This window comes from Callithrix jacchus, chromosome 15, assembly GCF_049354715.1.
Source record: "Callithrix jacchus isolate 240 chromosome 15, calJac240_pri, whole genome shotgun sequence".
In the NCBI taxonomy this organism is placed as follows: Eukaryota; Metazoa; Chordata; class Mammalia; order Primates; family Cebidae; genus Callithrix; species Callithrix jacchus.
The window spans coordinates 35,346,058-35,362,488 of NC_133516.1; the positions used below are offsets into that span (position 1 = coordinate 35,346,058).

At 55.9% G+C, this 16,431-nt stretch overlaps 1 protein-coding gene across 2 annotated transcripts; it reads left to right on the top strand.

Moving 5' to 3' along the window:
• The first annotated feature begins 837 nt into the window (after positions 1-837).
• ITIH3 (inter-alpha-trypsin inhibitor heavy chain 3) lies at positions 838-14,867 on the top strand. Of its 2 annotated transcripts, XM_035275799.3 has the most exons (21): positions 838-938; positions 1,603-1,623; positions 2,478-2,644; positions 2,736-2,840; positions 3,096-3,258; positions 3,785-3,898; positions 4,918-5,043; positions 5,322-5,438; positions 5,717-5,885; positions 6,774-6,899; positions 7,200-7,381; positions 8,494-8,679; positions 8,827-8,966; positions 10,004-10,158; positions 11,891-11,923; positions 12,175-12,210; positions 12,365-12,478; positions 12,974-13,178; positions 13,802-13,974; positions 14,177-14,288; positions 14,622-14,867. In XM_035275799.3, exons 1-21 carry the CDS (start codon positions 846-848, stop codon positions 14,749-14,751), a joined length of 2,667 nt encoding a protein of 888 aa, XP_035131690.2. In that variant the 5' UTR covers positions 838-845; the 3' UTR covers positions 14,752-14,867. The 2 variants fall into 2 exon arrangements, with proteins under 2 accessions (XP_035131690.2, XP_054101710.1); XM_054245735.2 differs by lacking the exon at positions 1,603-1,623.
• Positions 14,868-16,431: the final 1,564 nt, after the last annotated feature.

Consider the following 16,431-nt stretch of genomic DNA (forward strand, 5'->3'; position numbering starts at 1 on the left):
GCCGGCTCTAGAAACACAGAGGGAAATATGACATGGCCCAGCCCCCGGGAGCTCTGTGCCCAGAGGGGGCAGGCAGACCTGAGCACACCGACTTCAACATAAGGTAAATAAAGCAGGCCCTCAGAGGGCTTGGGGCTTGGAGCAGGGATGTCCCATAGTCCTCTAGGGAGCAGCTGGGGAAGGCTCCACGGGGAGAGGCACTGGGGCTGGCAGGGAGTTGAAAGATGTAACATGTGCAGAAGGGGAGGCTGTGCTGGTGCAAGACAGTAAGCTCAGCAAAGCAAGCTGCGGCCAGATCACAGGGAGAGCTGGGCTGCAGGGACTGTCGTGTGTCCTTTCCCTGGGGCCCTGGGGAATATAGAAGGGTAGTGAGGGGCACCACTGTGGAAGTCCGAGCCTGCGGGTGACTCTAGTTCCATGCCCTGGCTGCCTTGAGAAGGGAGGGGCTGCAATCCAGGAGGACAGACAGAGGCTGTGCCAGTGGTGCGGACAAGAGGCAACAATGCTGAGGTGCCCTTTGCTCCAAATGCAACTCCACACCCCATCTCCATCATCCACACCAGGGAGTCCCACGGCCCATTTGTTGGCACACAGCTTCTGCTTTTCTAGGGAACTCCTCCAAGTCCCCTGGTCCCTCAAGAATGAAGCCCCGACACTGTTGGCCAGACCCACTGGGCCCTCTTCAGAGAGACACATCGAGGGACCCGTCTTTCCACCCATGCCCAGCTTCACGGAGGCCCTTCCCGCCTCCACTCCTCCTACCCCCGCTGCGGGTCATTGACCCTGTTTGGAAAACACCAGACTTGCTCATATAAGGAGCGTGAGCCAGGCCTGGGTGCTCAGCGATGGCATCTGTGTGGTGGCCCTGTCTCGTCTTGGCTCTGCTCTCTGCCTTGGCGGCCTCTGGTTTTCCGAGAAGCCCCTTCCGGCTGCTTGGGGTGAGTCTGCCCTCTCTTTGCCATCTGGGGCTTGGTGTGGAATGGGCAGAAGGCAAAGGCACCATGCTGGGTAAGCCTCTGAGTGGGGTAAAGAGGAGGGAGAGGGCTGGACGCTGAGCTGCTGGGAGCAGTGTGGATGCTGGGAATACTGGGTTCCAGCTGAGGCCTATGCTAACCTGCTCTCTACCCCTGGGAAGAGAGCATCTGTCAAAAGAGCAATGCACCATGAACTACTCGCTTCACTGAGGGGCAATGAAGGTCCACTCAGATGAGTGTGGCCTCTACAAAATGCTGTGTTGAGCTCTGTTGGGTGTGGCGGGGCAAGGGTGCTTTGGAAGGAGGCCTAAAGGGCCCTGGGGCCAGAATGGGAGACAGGATGAGGTGGGGTATGTGGGATGTGAAGAGAGCCCTGGGGTGAGTTCCTCCTGCCCTGCTCTCCTGGGTAACCTGGAGACCTGCCCCTCTCTGGACCTCAGTTTCCCCATCTATTCAGAGTTCTTCCTACTCTGATAGGTGGCTCTGGGAGGGTCCTATGTCTGGGGGCACTCAGGTGTGTGTGGAGCAGGGCGCCACTGAACCCCTGGTCTCAGCCCAGAGCCTCCCAAGCCCTGTGGCCTTGGCATTGGCCTTGGCCTGATTCCTCTGTTTGTTTTTGTTTTTGCAGAAACGAAGCCTCCCGGAAGGGGTGAGAACTTTCACCGAGGGTGGGGCCGAGTGGGGTAGGGCAGGATGGAGCTGGTTGCCCAACTTCTGAAGGCGTGGGACATAATAGCAGACTCCTCACAGCTAGCAAACAGTTTATGGCCCACTGCCCTGGCAACCCTCGACAGCGCAGGACTCCTGGGAAAGAGCGCCACAGAACCACGACCCCTCTAACCTCACAGGATGTAGCCCAAGAGGGCCCCCCAAAGGCATCCCTCCCTTCCACAGACACTTCCTGAGCACTTGCTGGTACCTGCCTCTGTGAAGCCGCTCTGCCACACCTTCCTGAAGCATCTATATATCCCTAGCAGGAGGGGCCGGGACACCTCCCTAGAGCCTCTCGAAGTCCATCACCCCTATTGGAAAGAGGGGTTCTGGAGACTTCCCTTGGCACAGGAAATCAGTTCCTCTATTGGGAGACAGAATCGGGCAATTACCTAAGGACCCAGGAGGCGGGCTGGGCTGAGCCTGAGGGCTTGTGAGGTGTGGAGGATGAGCAGGAAGAGCCAGGGGGCAGGTACTTCAGGGCCAGTGTCCGTGTGTGGCTGGAGCGCAAGACAACTGGATGCGGGAGGGCAAGCTCTCACTGGCTGCAGAGTGTAAACAGATCACCCAGCTGAGGAGGCAGGACAAGCATCTGAATAATGGTGGCCGCCAGCACGTGGGGACTGGGGACACCACCAAGGCTTCCAAAATGGGAGACTGCGGGAGGATGAGGGTTGTGTGCCAGGCAGGGGCCTCAGAGCCTGCAAAGGAATTTGCAAGAGAGGTGGCTGGGCTGCAGACCTGGTTCTCCAGGGTCCGCGTCTGGCTGATTCCCCACCCACCTCCCCAAAGGTGACTGATGGCGTCGAGGTCTACAGTACCATAATCAACTCCAAGGTCACCTCCCGTTTTGCTCACAATGTTGTCACCACGAGAGCTGTCAACCGTGCAGACAAGGCCAAGGAGGTCTCCTTTGATGTGGAGCTGCCCAAGACGGCCTTCATCACCAACTTCACCTTGTGGGTACCACCATGGCGCTGGCTCGGGGCTTGGGAGGGGGGAGTCTGACCCAGTGTGATTCCCCCCACCTCCAACTCTCTTTCCCTGCAGGACCATCGACGGCGTTACCTACCCTGGGAATGTCAAGGAGAAGGAAGCTGCCAAGAAGCAGTACGAAAAGGCCGTGTCCCAGGGCAAGACTGCCGGCTTGGTCAAGTGAGTAAGGCCCGGGCCTCGGGGAGAGCGTCTGGGATTCCAGGGCCTTCGGGGCTATAAACAACAATAGCTATTATTACTGTTATAGCAAAATGTGCCCATAATTTTGCCATTATCCCATGTCATGGCTGAGGCGAGTGAGGCTCTGGATGGCTAGGGACCTCCCTCGACAAAGGACTGGGCCCAGGGCCGAGGGTGGAGGAAGCGTGAGCTTCCGCAGTCTTTGAGGGAGTCACCATCTTGCACCCTGTTCAGGGCCTCTGGGAGGAAGCTGGAGAAGTTCACAGTTTCAGTCAACGTGGCTGCAGGCAGCAAAGTCACCTTTGAGCTGACCTACGAGGAGCTGCTGAAGAGACACAAGGGCAAGTATGAGATGTACCTCAAGATCCAGCCCAAGCAACTGGTCAAACACTTCGAGGTAATCCAGCGCCCCTGCAGCCCTGGAGGGACAGCAGTGGGGTGCAGGGACTGGCCCATGGGGCAGACTCAGATGGGGGTCAAAGATGCAAAAGCTCTACCCCACTGCATCCCCCACCCCAGTAGTTCTGGCCACAGCATCTGGGGCCGAGGGGAAGAGGCTGGGATGGACTTGGCAGAGGCAGATTCAGTGCTGGGCCCTCGAGGGCAACACCAGCAAGTGCCTCTGTAAGGCTTGTAACTGGGCACAGGGGTATTTTTCCAACCTCAAAGCTGAAGGCCAAAGGAAAAGCGTCAGCGGTGGGATTTCAGGCACACACGACAGGCGGCGGTAATGCCTCGGCATCAGCATGCTCTCCTCCAAGCCCTTGTGGTCACTTTCCCAGTGGGAGATGCCAGGCTTGGCCCTCGGCACTGTCCTAGAGGGTCCCTGCATCCCCACAGACCCATCTGGCTCCCACTGGCCTTGTTCTGGGAGCTGGCCTGTGCAGGTGCTGAGTGACATCTCCTAACTTTGCCCATTTCAGATCGAGGCAGACATCTTTGAGCCTCAGGGAATCAGCATGCTGGACGCAGAGGCCTCATTCATCACCAACGACTTCCTGGGAAGCGCCCTCACCAAGTCCTTCTCGGGGAAAAAGGTGGTGTTGATGCCTCTCAGACCTGGTGGGGCAGGGGACAGGAACACTGACCCCAGCAGGATAAGCCTGCAGCCCAGGACTTAGCTGCTGCAAGCAGACATGCGTTGGAGTAGGGGGGATCAATCTACAACCATCCCCTTCCTCCTTGCCCACTGGGGTTGGGAGTGTGGATGCTGAGGGCAGGGACCACTGACAACGACCTGCCAGAGTCCCCTTTGCCTTTGGGAAATGGATAGGGCAGAGCTTATCCTCCCTGTTTTATAGGTCAGGAGGCTTGAGGCCCAACAGAGTCATTTAGATCTACTGACTCCACAATGAGGAGTGAAAGATTAAAGAGAACTCCATTCTTCGTGCTGGGTGGTTGCCTCCAGTCCCCAAGGCCCCCAGCTATTCCAGGGGCCTTGCTGGCGGTGGACAGTGACAGTGGGTGAATAAATGTTAATACAAACAACAAACCAGTCATCCAGGACTTCTGGAGCGAGGCCTGAAGGCCATACCCTCAGAGGACTGCTGGCTTCTGCAGGGCCACGTGCTGTCCAGGGCCCCTCTTCCTCCCCATTCTCCTCCTTTCTCCCTCCCCTCCTCTTGCCACCCACACACCAACATTCTGAACCATCCATAAGAAATTCCTTTTAATGTGCAAAACTCCCTTCCCTAAAGTAGCTTCTCAGTGCTGAGCTCTAAGATAGGCTGGGCTGAGGGGTGTGTGAGGCTAAGAAAAACGGAGCTGGAAGCTGAATCAGACAAGGCCCCTGCCTCACCAGGAGCCCTGATCTCCAAGGGGAAGAGCAGTGCTTGGAAGGGCCGGAGTGTGGTAAACGGTGCCCTCCAGTGGGTCAGTCCTGGGAGCTGCAGAGCACACCAGGCGGGCAGGGCTGCCTGGGCCTCCAGCTCTTGCTAGCCTCCGCCCTGCTAAGGGCTCCTCCCTGTGAGGCTGCCCCTCTGCTCCCCGGGGCTGAGGTCTGCAGGTGGGCAGGCCCTGGCCGAGCTGAGCAAGGTCTTTCATCTCCGTCCCTCAGGGCCATGTGTCCTTCAAGCCCAGCTTAGACCAACAGCGTTCATGCCCAACCTGTACAGACTCCCTCCTCAATGGAGATTTCACCATCACCTACGACGTGAACAGAGAATCTCCGGGCAACGTGCAGGTACCTGGGCTGGCCGGTTCATCATCATGGTGGGGTGAGGGCTGGCGGGGGAGGGGCTGCAGCTGCATCTAGTGCCATTGCCCTGGGCTCTCAGCCCAAGGCTGTTTTCCTACAGGACATGGGACAGCTGATGGCCCAGAGCCTGGTGCAGCAGCCGTAGAGGGTGGGATAGAAATGTCTTTTTCTTGGGCTGCTAAAATGACTGGCTTTTACCTGTAAGAATAGTCACTGTGGTTGCTGAAAGGACCCCGGCCTCAGTCCCTCTCTCCCCTCTCCAGATAGTCAATGGCTACTTCGTGCACTTCTTTGCACCTCAAGGCCTTCCAGTGGTGCCTAAGAGCGTGGCCTTCGTGATTGACGTCAGTGGCTCCATGGCTGGTCGGAAATTAGAGCAGGTACTCAGCGCCAGTGGCACAGCCAGGACTCGGGGGAGTGAGGGGTAGAAGAGACTATTTTTTTTTATGTGGAAAAAGCTGATACTTGTGGTGAATGAGGAGAAAGGGGACAGGATAAGAGAAGGCTCACGGCCTCTGCCCTCTTCTGTGGCAAGCCTCAGGCGGGGCTCGTTGGTGCAGATGGCAGGGCTGTACCACCTGCTGAACTGAGAAGGGCTGTCCATCTCTGCTGTGGCTTCTCCCAGCTCTTTCTCTCTCTCTCTCTCTCTCTCCTCCAGACAAAGGAAGCCCTTCTCAGAATCCTGGAAGATATGAAAGAGGAAGACTATCTGAATTTCATCCTGTTCAGTGGAGATGTGTCCACATGGAAAGAGCACTTAGTCCAAGCCACACCCGAGAACCTCCAGGAGGCCAAGATGTTTGTGAAGAGCATTGATGACCGAGGAAGTAAGAGCAGAGGCGGAGCCCACGTGCCTCCTGGAGGCTCCTCCCTCTGTCCTTGAGCAGCCTGCATCCCCCCTCTCTGCTGGTCTCAGGCCCTGCAGATCTGAGCTAGGGTAGAGATGGGAGTGGATGGTCCTCAGGCTTGGAGATAGGGTATCAGCTGTCCTCTCTGTGGTCCAGGGGAACTCATTCTTTCTGTTTCTAATCCATGATCCTGGTATCCCACAAGTCCAGCAAGATAAGGCCACAGAGAACCCGTCTTCTTGGCCCTGTTTTATATGGAAAATGACGCAATGTCTACACTGCTCCCCTCATCCCAGCAAGAGGGGCTGGGAGTCCATCCAACTCTTTGCCAAAGGGCTTTTACAATCACCATGTGCTTTTAGTCTTCTGGCAACATTTTCATCCCCATTTGAAAGTGTAAGTTTTTGTTTTTTTTTAGACGGAGTCTCACTCTGTAGCCCAGGCTGGAGTGCAGTGGCCCAATCTCAGCTAACTGCAACCTCTGCCTCCCGGGTTCAAGCAATTCTTCCGCCTCAGCCTCCCAAGTAGCTGGGACTACAGGTGCTCACCACCATGCTCAGCTCATTTTTGTATTTTTTAGTATAGACGGGGTTTCACCATGTTGGCCAGGATGGTCTTGAACTCCAGACCTTGTGATCCACCCGCCTCAGCCTCTAAAGTGCTGGGATTACAGACATGAGCCACTGCGCCCAGCCAAGTTGTTTGTTCATGTGATGGTTCATTCATTATTTGCTGAGTACCACCGTGGGTTGCCAGATAGAGTCCTTGGGCACATGAGTGGGGCTGGCTGTCCCAGCTCCTCTGCTCCAGCCTCTCTGCACATGAACACCCTGAGGACACCCTCCCACGGTGCTGTCTGTGTCCCAGTGACCAACATCAACGACGGGCTGCTGAGGGGCATCAGTATGCTGAACAAGGCCCGAGAGGAGCACAGGGTCCCGGAGAGGAGCACCTCCATTGTCATCATGCTGACTGACGGGGATGCCAATGTTGGTGAGGAGTGCAAGTGTGGCTCTGGGCCAGGGCTGGAGTGTCTGGCTGCTGCTCCTGGCTCTGTAGCTGGCTCATTGAAAACCTGGGGCAGCCCTTCCCAGGGTTCCCTCTGGTCTGGGAGCCCCTTGAGGGCAGGGTCCTGCCTCTCTCTGCTAGGGTTCTCCACCATCTGCCCCACAAGGGCTCATGGTTGTGATTCTACCAGCTCTGCACATGCAGGAGTCAGGTCTCCCCAGATAGAGCTGGTTTAGACTGGCCCCGAGGCTGGGGCTGGAATGTGAATACCCCCTTCTCCAACAGGTGAGAGCAGACCCGAAAAAATCCAAGAGAATGTGCGGAACGCCATCAGGGGCAAGTTCCCCTTGTATAACCTGGGTTTTGGCAACAATCTGAATTACAACTTCCTGGAGAACATGGCCCTGGAGAACCAAGGGTTTGCCCGGCGCATTTATGAGGACTCCGATGCCGATCTGCAGCTGCAGGTATCCATACTTCTGACATAAGGCGCTCACTACCTCCTCAGACAGCTGCTGCATAGGGTGACCATTTTAGTTATGAGGAAGAGCTTCCTCTTGGGTCAAAATCCTCCTCCATCTCTTACCCATCAATAAAGACTCTGATCTTGTCCTTGGGGCTACACAGCAGGCCTGCTTCTTCAGTAGGATTATCAGAGCAAACACAGGATATGTGGTTAAATATGAGTTTCTGATAAAGATTGCATTTTTGTAGCGAAAGTATGCCTCGAATATTGCAGAGGACATTGCACTGGTGTCCTGCGGCTGCCGTAACAAGTACGTCCCAGATGCATGTGGCAGCGGGTTGGTTCCTTCTAAGTGCTATGAGAGAAGACCTGTTCTGGGCCTCTTTCCTTTTCTCCGTGGTTTGTCAGTGGCTGTCTTCTCCCTGTGTCTGCACACGTCTTACCTCTGTAGGTCTGTGTCCAATTCCCCTTTTTACAAGGACATCAGTCCTATTGGATTAGGGCCAACACTAATAACCTTATTTTGGAGTCCCTATCTTCAAATAAGGCTGAACTTTAGGATCACAGTATCCAACCCATCACACACATACATGTACTAAAGAAGGGTTCATTGTTTACCTGACCCTCAATGTAGCTGCATATCCTGTCTCTGTGTTTGCTGAATCTGGCAATTCTTTTCCTTCTCCAGGCAGGTAACGGCATCTCCACCTCTGCAGAGCAACCACCCCATCCCTTCCCTCTGTCTCTGGATCTCTGCACTCCTGTCCCTGTCACCTTCTCATCTGCCTCTCCTTTCTTCCTTCTCTCCTTCCTGCTTTCATTCCAACAGACATTCCTTAAATACTTCTTTTGTGCCAAGAACTCTGTCCTTTAATATTTCTTTTTTTAAATAGGCAAATACTTCTGAAACTGCCCTTTCTTTCTAGTCTTCCTCGTGTCTACCTGGAAGCAGGGGGTGGGTGAGGCCCCCACAGACTGAAGGATGCAGTCAGGGACAGGCAGAAGTGACCATGAGAAGCCAGGATGAGCCCAGCTCTGGGACACAGATGGCCAGCTGCAGCATTGTGGGAGCCTGCCCGGGGGCCTGGGATGACTGGCCCGTCCGAACTTCAGGGCTTCTATGAGGAGGTGGCCAACCCATTGCTGACGGGTGTGGAGGTGGAGTACCCTGAGAACGCCATCCTGGACCTCACGCAGAACACTTACCAGCACTTCTACGATGGCTCTGAGATCGTGGTGGCCGGGCGCCTGGTGGATGAAGACATGAACAGCTTTAAGGCAGATGTAAAGGGCCATGGGGTGAGTGGGGCCGGGGACTGGAAGTATCCTGGGGATGGGGTATCAACAGTGGCAGAGCTCTGGCCTCCTGAAGGTCCAGGGGTGGCGGCCCCTGAACCTGGCCCACCCAGGCCTCTAGCCCCTTGCTTCCTTCCACCCCCACCCCAGGCCACCAACGACCTGACCTTCACAGAGGAGGTGGACATGAAAGAGATGGAGAAGGCCCTGCAGGAGCGGGACTACATCTTCGGGGATTACATTGAGCGTCTCTGGGCCTACCTCACCATCGAGCAGCTGCTGGAGAAGCGGTGAGCAGGGCCCAGCCCCTACCCGTGCCCACCTCAGCTGTGCTCCGATGGAGCCCAGTAGGAAGACCCGGCTGCACACAGGAAAGGGCACCCCTGCATGCAGGCCCAGCGGTCCTGCCCTCTTCTTGGCCCAGCCAAGGAACTGTTTGCAGAGCCGTCTGTAAGGAACCCAGGCCGCCACTCCTCATCCTGTTGCCCCCAAGGCTCAAGCAGGCAAGCCCCATGGCCAGCAGCAGGAGTGCCCCGGGGTGGGGGGGCCTCAGCATCCTGCTCCCAACACCGGGCTTGGCCCAGGGCTGGTGAAGCTCAGTGGGACTGAAGGCTGGGGTCCCAGCCCTCAGTGCCCAGAGGGCAGAGCTGAGCCCACTGAGAGGGTCAGTGTTCATGTGGGTGGGATTAGCCTGTGAAGCCTCTAGTATACAATCTGGCACAGGCTGAGCTCCTCACACCATTGTGAGTGGCTGCTGTAGCCCCTAATTTACTTATTTATTTTTGAGAGGGGGTTTCCCCCTGTCGCCCAGGCTGGAGTGCAATGGTGCGATCTTGGCTCACTGCAACCTCTGCCTCCTGGGTTCAAGGAATTCTCCTGCCTCAGCCTCCTGAGTAGCTGGGATTACAGGCACCTGCCACCACGTCCAGCTAACTTTTGTTTTTAGTAGAGACGGGGTTTCACTATGTTGGCCAGGCTGGTCTTGATCTCCTGACCTCAGGTGATTCACCCCCCCCACCCCGCCCAGCCTCCTAAAGTGCTGGGATTACAGGCGTGAGCCACCACGCCTAGCCAGCTGCTATGTTTTATAGGTGGGGAAGCCAAGGCCCAGCAAGGAAACAGGGCTTGTCCACATGCTCCAGGGAGCTGTGAGCCAGTCTTCTCTGAGCCGGACTGGGCTCTACCCTGGGGGACCCACAATGGGGAAAGTGGAGTGGAGATCCCCAGCTGTGTCCAGCACTCCTGGCCTGGTTCTGGAGCCAGCGCAGGGGGAGGAGAGCAGGGCGTTGCTCTCTGTGTTGCCCTCCTGAATGGCCCCTCCTCACAGCAAGAAGGCCCATGGCGAGGAGAAGGAGAACCTCACAGCCCAGGCCTTGGACCTGTCCCTCAAGTATCACTTTGTGACTCCACTGACCTCCATGGTGGTGACCAAGCCTGAGGACAATGAGGATGAGCGGGCCATCGCCGACAAGCCTGGGGAAGGTGGGGATAGGGATGGTGACTGCAACTTGGAGGCCTCCCTCTAGGACGCTGCACTGCACACCCTCCCTTGGTGTCCAGTGGAGGAGTGGGCTGGGCTGGAGAGACCCTGGGGAAAGCGGGGTGGAGCATGAACAGTCAGCATGGACAGTGAGGTGGGGGTGAATAGGAGCCTCTGTACCTCTAAAGGGATGTGAGAAAAGGGGGCACACTGCCCAGGGGACATTTCAAGGAAAAGGGCTGAGGCTGCAGCATGGAAGGGCTTAGTTAGACAAGAAGAAGCACTTCCAACATGCAAGTCAGGCCTGGAGCATGCTACCAGGCACCTGGAGATTGTTAGGGGAAGAGTCCCTGAGAGCTGGAGGCTGGGACCCCTCAACCAGACTCCAGACTGCCCTACTCAATAGGGGGTCCTGAATGCCCACTGCCACTGGGCACAGGGTCTGTGTGTGGTGGGGGAGGGATGGCACTGGGAGACATGGGAGGCAAATTGCTGGGCCCAGCCAGGCCAGGCCTCTGGCTTCCAGGAACTCCTAGTTCCAGGGGACACCCAATGGGGGAACAGGTGGCTGCTGGGAGGCCCAAGACCTGGGGCTGCTTGGCCAAGCAGCCAGCTCTGGTCCCTGCTCACCAGTGCTCTTTGGCTTCTAATGCATTTCTCCTCTTCCTCCCTCGCTGCACCTGCAGATGCAGAAGGTAAGCTTTAGCCAGCCACCAGGTGGGGATTATGGAAAGGAGACGAGAGAATTGAGGAGGCCTTTCCAAGCAAGATAGGATCCCCAGACACAGGGGCACAGTTGGGACACCTGGACTGAGGCCCAGCCCTATTTCCAAATCATGACTCTGCCCCTCTCTGAGCCTGAGGATCCCTTTAAGTTAATCGGGGTGGCTTTCCCTGTCCAAGGAGAGACAATCAGTATGACAGTATCTGTGACCTGCAAAAATGAGCCAGTTAGCATGTCAGCCACTTACACTCTATTGATCCCATAGCAATCCTCCAAGAGGGTCCTTCTGTGATCTCCATTTTACAATGAGGAAATTGAGGCACAGGGGGTTAATTTGCTCAGTCTATTTGCTCACAGACTCAGCAGACGGCCAAGCTGGCACTTAGGCCAAGGCAGTTTGGCCCCAATGCCCATGCCGGGGATTGCTGGGGATCACAGTCCTCTGCGCCTCTCTCACCACAAAATTGGAACCTCACAGACTCCCTGCCTCTAGGCAGGGCCCCCCAACCCCTACTGGCCTGGCCTGCCCCACTTCCATCTATAAGCGGGGCATGTTTGGACATGTACCAGTGCATGTGCATACACATATGTATGTGCATCCTCTGTGTGTGTGTGTATGTGAGTGCGCGCGCAAGTGTGGGAAGTAACAGACAGCGGTGAGCCTCACTCATCCCAACTAGGGGGTGGGGAGCCCAGGGGTGGGACAGGTGTATGCTGTGAGCATTACTCAAAAAAGAGAAGCTGATGACTTAATGGCTTGTATTTCAGCCACATCAAAATGCCCTGCCCCAGCATGGGAACCACACTCCCCTTGCCACTAGTCCCATAAAGGACTTCCCTGGATGTGCCCCATTTCTAAAGCCTAAGCTTTGGGGTCACATCTCCACCTCTATTTGCCAGTGTTGGGATCCCTCTGGGATGTGGCAGCACTAAGACAGGTAGAAGGCACGTGGCTGGGGGAGAGGGAACCCCTACATCCTGCTCATGGCTGCCCTTTGGCTTCTTTTCAGCCACACCGGTGAGCCCCGCCATGACCTACCTGAGTGAGTACACTCTGACCGCTGCCCCTCCATCCACTGCCCAGAGCCTGCCCCTGCTATGTGCCCCTCTGAGGTGGCTACTCACTCAGCTCTCCAGGACAGGCAGATGGACAATGTGTCCTGAGGAGACTGAGGGGTGGGAGGGCAATGGCATTAGGGAGAGGGAAGGGGAGGGGCATGAGCTGAACTCCGGTGGGGGTTGGGCACCTCCCTGAGCATGCTTAGCTCAGCTCCTTCTCCCTTTGCATCCGCAGCCAGCTACCAGCCTCCTCAAAACCCCTACTACTATGGTGAGTCCCTGGCTGCTCCCAGGGAAGGCTCAGGAGCCTGGGCATGTGCTCCTGCCTCTCTTGGAGTCTAGCCCACAGAGGCCAGGAGGCTGGGGGAGGCTCCAGGTATGGTGAGAGGCCCTGGGAGCCAGCCCCTTCTCTAATGTGTCACCAGTGGATGGGGACCCCCACTTCATCATCCAAGTTCCGGAGAAAGACGATGCCCTCTGCTTCAACATCGACGAAGACCCAGGCACAGTGCTGCGCCTTATTCAGGACCCAGTCACAGGTGAGGCTTGTGGGCTAGGGCCGGGGCCCGGGGGCTCTTCCTGGAAGGGCTTGGGTCTCCCCAGGTGGGCACATGGATCAGGTTCTCACTCTGCCCAGTAAGGAATCGTCTTCACATGCAGAGAAACCCCTGGGGGAGGCAAGTGCTGAGGTCCACAGGCTTGCTCAGCCCCCACACGCCAGTGCTCTTCGGAGGTGATTAGAGTGAATGGGCCTCTTGGGTCAGGGGTAGGACCCAGCCTATGTCTGGGGAATAGTTTTTCCCTGAAGAACACTCCCTGGCTCAGGCAAGGGGCAAAGCCACAGTGTTCCAGCGTGACCCAAACCTAGTGTGTCTAGGAAGGAACAGGCTTGGTCTCTGAAGTCCTGGTCTCTCTCATTGCCCCCACTCTGCTGCCCCTCACTCGGCCTAGTTGAAGGGGAAGGTACATCCCTAAAGGCAATCTGGACTCAGAAGTTCTCGCTGGTCTCTCTCCCTGCCCCATCCCTCTGGCAGGCCTCACAGTTAATGGGCAGATCATTGGCGACAAGAGAGGCAGCCCTGACTCCAAGCCCAGAAAGACTTACTTTGGAAAACTGGGCATTGCCAATGCTCAAATGGACGTCCAGGTGGAGGTGACGACGGAGAAGATCACCCTATGGAACAGGGCCATGCCGAGCACTTTCAGCTGGCTGGACACACTCACAGTCACACAGGATGGGTAAGGTTCCCACAAGGTCTCCAAGGTGGCCTACAGGCTGAGGGTCTAAGGAGGCTCTTGAGGGATTTGAACAAATCCCAGGACAGGAGCTCCATGGGGCTCACGGGAAAGATCAGAGGCCCCAGAATCTAGTCTCCTGCCACAGGGGAGGGTGACCACGGTGGCCACCAACCAAGCCCAGGCGCCCATCAGAGCCAGAATTGGTAGTTGGGCAGTTGGGCTGGTTGGGTGAAGGCGTCAGGTGATAATGGCCCCCATTTGCCTCTTCTGTGGCTGCTCTTGTCTTCCTAGCTCTCCTGTCTTCAGATCCCCCAGAGCCTCCCACTGAGGCTCAGGAAAGGTGTAGAGCCTGCCCAATGTCATGGAGGAAGTCAGTGGCTGAGCCAGCTGGACCACAGGCCTCCAGACTCATAGGCCAGACCTCTCTTTCCCACTTATTGCTACTCACGGGAGGGAGACAGTGTTCATAAGTCATCCTCTTTCCAATGCCCCGAGATAGTTTCTGGAGTCTGTGGGCCCTCAGATGCCATGTACAGGGGAGGCCCCACCAAGATGCCCTTGAGTCTGATGCCCAGTGTCACAGCTCCTGGGCCCCACAGCCCCTTTCTGGCCTCCTCTCGTAGGCTGTCCATGATGATCAACAAGAAGAAGAACATGGTAGTCTCCTTTGGAGATGGGGTTACCTTTGTGGTCGTCCTACACCAGGTGTGGAAGAAACATCCAGTCCACCGTGACTTTCTAGGCTTCTACGTGGTGGACAGTCACCGGATGTCAGCACAGACGCATGGGCTGCTGGGTATGAAATGTTCAGACTGCAGGCTGTTCAGACCTGAGAGAAGCATGGGAAAGACATACACAAGGCCTTCCTAGCTACCCTGTACCCAGCTCACGATGGGTTGATGAGCTGGGTTGATGCCCCATTCAGCCTTTGCATCAACCCTGAAAGGCCAGTGGCCACATGACCTGTGGTGCTGACAGTGTGAATATTTTTGTTCCAGGGCAATTCTTCCAACCCTTTGACTTTAAAGTGTCTGACATCCGCCCAGGCTCTGACCCCACAAAGTCAGATGCCACACTGGTGGTGAAGAACCATCAGCTGACTGTCACCAGGTGAGGAGACATCTCCAACACCCTCGCCTGCTCAGCAACGAGAGGAGGAAGGAGTCCTCTCTGCCCAGGCACATTAGCCTGGTGGGCTTTTGTCTTTTGTGGGGTACCCTTGTTTTCCTTTGAGGTCTTGGCCCCCACCACCAGACTCTTCCTAATGAAGAAAAAGCCCAAACTTGACTTCCTAGAAAGAGAAATCATGTGACTTGATTCTTGACCAAACAATTCTGGGCTGTTAGAATTGCCAACTTCCCACCCTTTTTCGACCTCAGGTCCACAAGCCTAGCAGCCGTCTTACCCACCCCGTGTATTGTAGCATCTCTCTTCTTTCTCCAGGGGCTCCCAGAAAGACTACAGGAAGGATGCCAGCGTTGGCACGAAGGTTGTCTGCTGGTTCGTCCATAACAACGGGCAAGGGCTGATTGATGGTGTCCACACCGACTATGTCATCCCCAGCCTGTTTTGAGTAGACACGCCAGCTCCTGTTGGGATGGCTGGCCCAGCTTTTGTGGCATCTGGAACATGGGCACAGAGAGGGGCCTGTGGGAGGGGCTGGGAAAATAAAGCCCAAGGTGGAAACCAGACAGTTGCCAGCCTCTACATGCCTCCATGAGCCTCTTCTCCAGGGAACAGGCAGTTGGGACCCACAGCAGCTCAAAAGAGGGGATGGCTAGCAGGAAGGCAACTTTCTTGGGCCTCTCAACTGACACAACTGAGAGACAGAGTTGGTTGGACTGGAACTTTAGGGAGTCAAATGTATGACAGCTTGGGGGAAAAATAAAGAACTAACTGAAGGAAAGGGGCTCTAAGTCAGGAAGGGTTGAATGCATTTCAGTATCCAGGAAAGGCATAAGATAAATAAATGGTCCTGGCTCAGGAGCTCCAATCAGGATCTTTAGAAGCAGATAATACTCCAAAGCAGACACAGCCCACATCTAAATGGGGATGTCAGCCACCCTTCCATCTATCCATCCGTCTACCACCATTCATCCACCCATCCATCCATTCACCTACCCATTCACCATTCGACCATCTGCTCACCCACACATCCACTCATCCGTCTATCCCTCCACCATGCATGCATCCACCCATCAACCTCTCCATCCATCCCTCCTACCATCTGTCCATTCATCCATTCATCCCTCAGCTACCTATTCATTATCCAACTGTGCATCCTTCTACCCATCCATCCTACTACCATCTGTCCATCTCTCCATTTGTCCATCCATCCATCCGTCAGTTCACCCACCCATCTACCCACGTACCCATCCATCAATTCAGCAGATAAACACAATACCCTGGGCCAGGATCTCGGGGTACAATTGAGTAATCCAGTTCCTATTTTCATGAGTGCTCAAGTTTGTCTTCAGCTGAGCCAGGCGCCTTTGGGACCCTCTGATTATACCTCAGGATGACTACTTGATGTATCCTCCCAATGAGTCTGGGGTGGGGTAGAGGGTCAGAGAGAGGTTCCTGGAGAAAGGGCTCTGAGAGATCTCCAGTCTGAACAACCCTCTCCCACCTGGACAACTGCAACTGCCCCTTCCTGAGTCTGCCTGCCTCCCCTACTGCTTCCTATAGAGAGCTTTTCACAGAGCAGATGTGATCACCACTCGCTGCCTAAATCCCTACAAATGATATATTCCATCCTTTGCTCTTGGAACCATGACAAAAGTCCTTCCTATGGCCTCTCCAGCTTCCCCTCATACACCAGGTGCTTCCCTTTCCTTCTGGGCTCCAGACACACACGCTGCTCTTGGCTGTGCAAACATAACCTCTCCTGCCCACATCCTTTGCTTCTGCTGTTCTCTCTGCCTGGGGGCAGGGAGGGGGTAAGGGCATGCTGAGCAGAGAGCACCTTGTTGGAGGACACAGTGAGTGACTTTGCCTGATGTCAGCAGGGGGCACATTAAGGTTGGAGGAGGTTGGAATCAGACTGGGAAGAGCCACAAATGTTAGCGGGGCATGGCATGTGGCTTTGGGTTATCCTGCCTCCCAGCGCTGGGGCTCCTGGAGAGAGGACTGGAGGCCATGAAGGGTGGTCCAGGGGGAAGTATGTGTCATCAGAGGAGCCCCCAGGTGGCTATAGGATGCTAATGGCAGATTGGTGCCTGTTGCTGCTCTAGGGAGGGGGCCACATAGACAT

Coding starts and splice junctions, on each gene's coding strand:
- ITIH3 (XM_035275799.3), top strand. CDS start 846: ATGGCATCTGTGTGGTGGCCCTGTCTCGTCTTGGCTCTGCTCTCTGCC. Junction 3,899..4,917: donor AGTCCTTCTCGGGGAAAAAG/GTGGTGTTGATG, acceptor TCCGTCCCTCAG/GGCCATGTGTCCTTCAAGCC. Junction 10,159..11,890: donor CGCCGACAAGCCTGGGGAAG/GTGGGGATAGGG, acceptor GCTTCTTTTCAG/CCACACCGGTGAGCCCCGCC.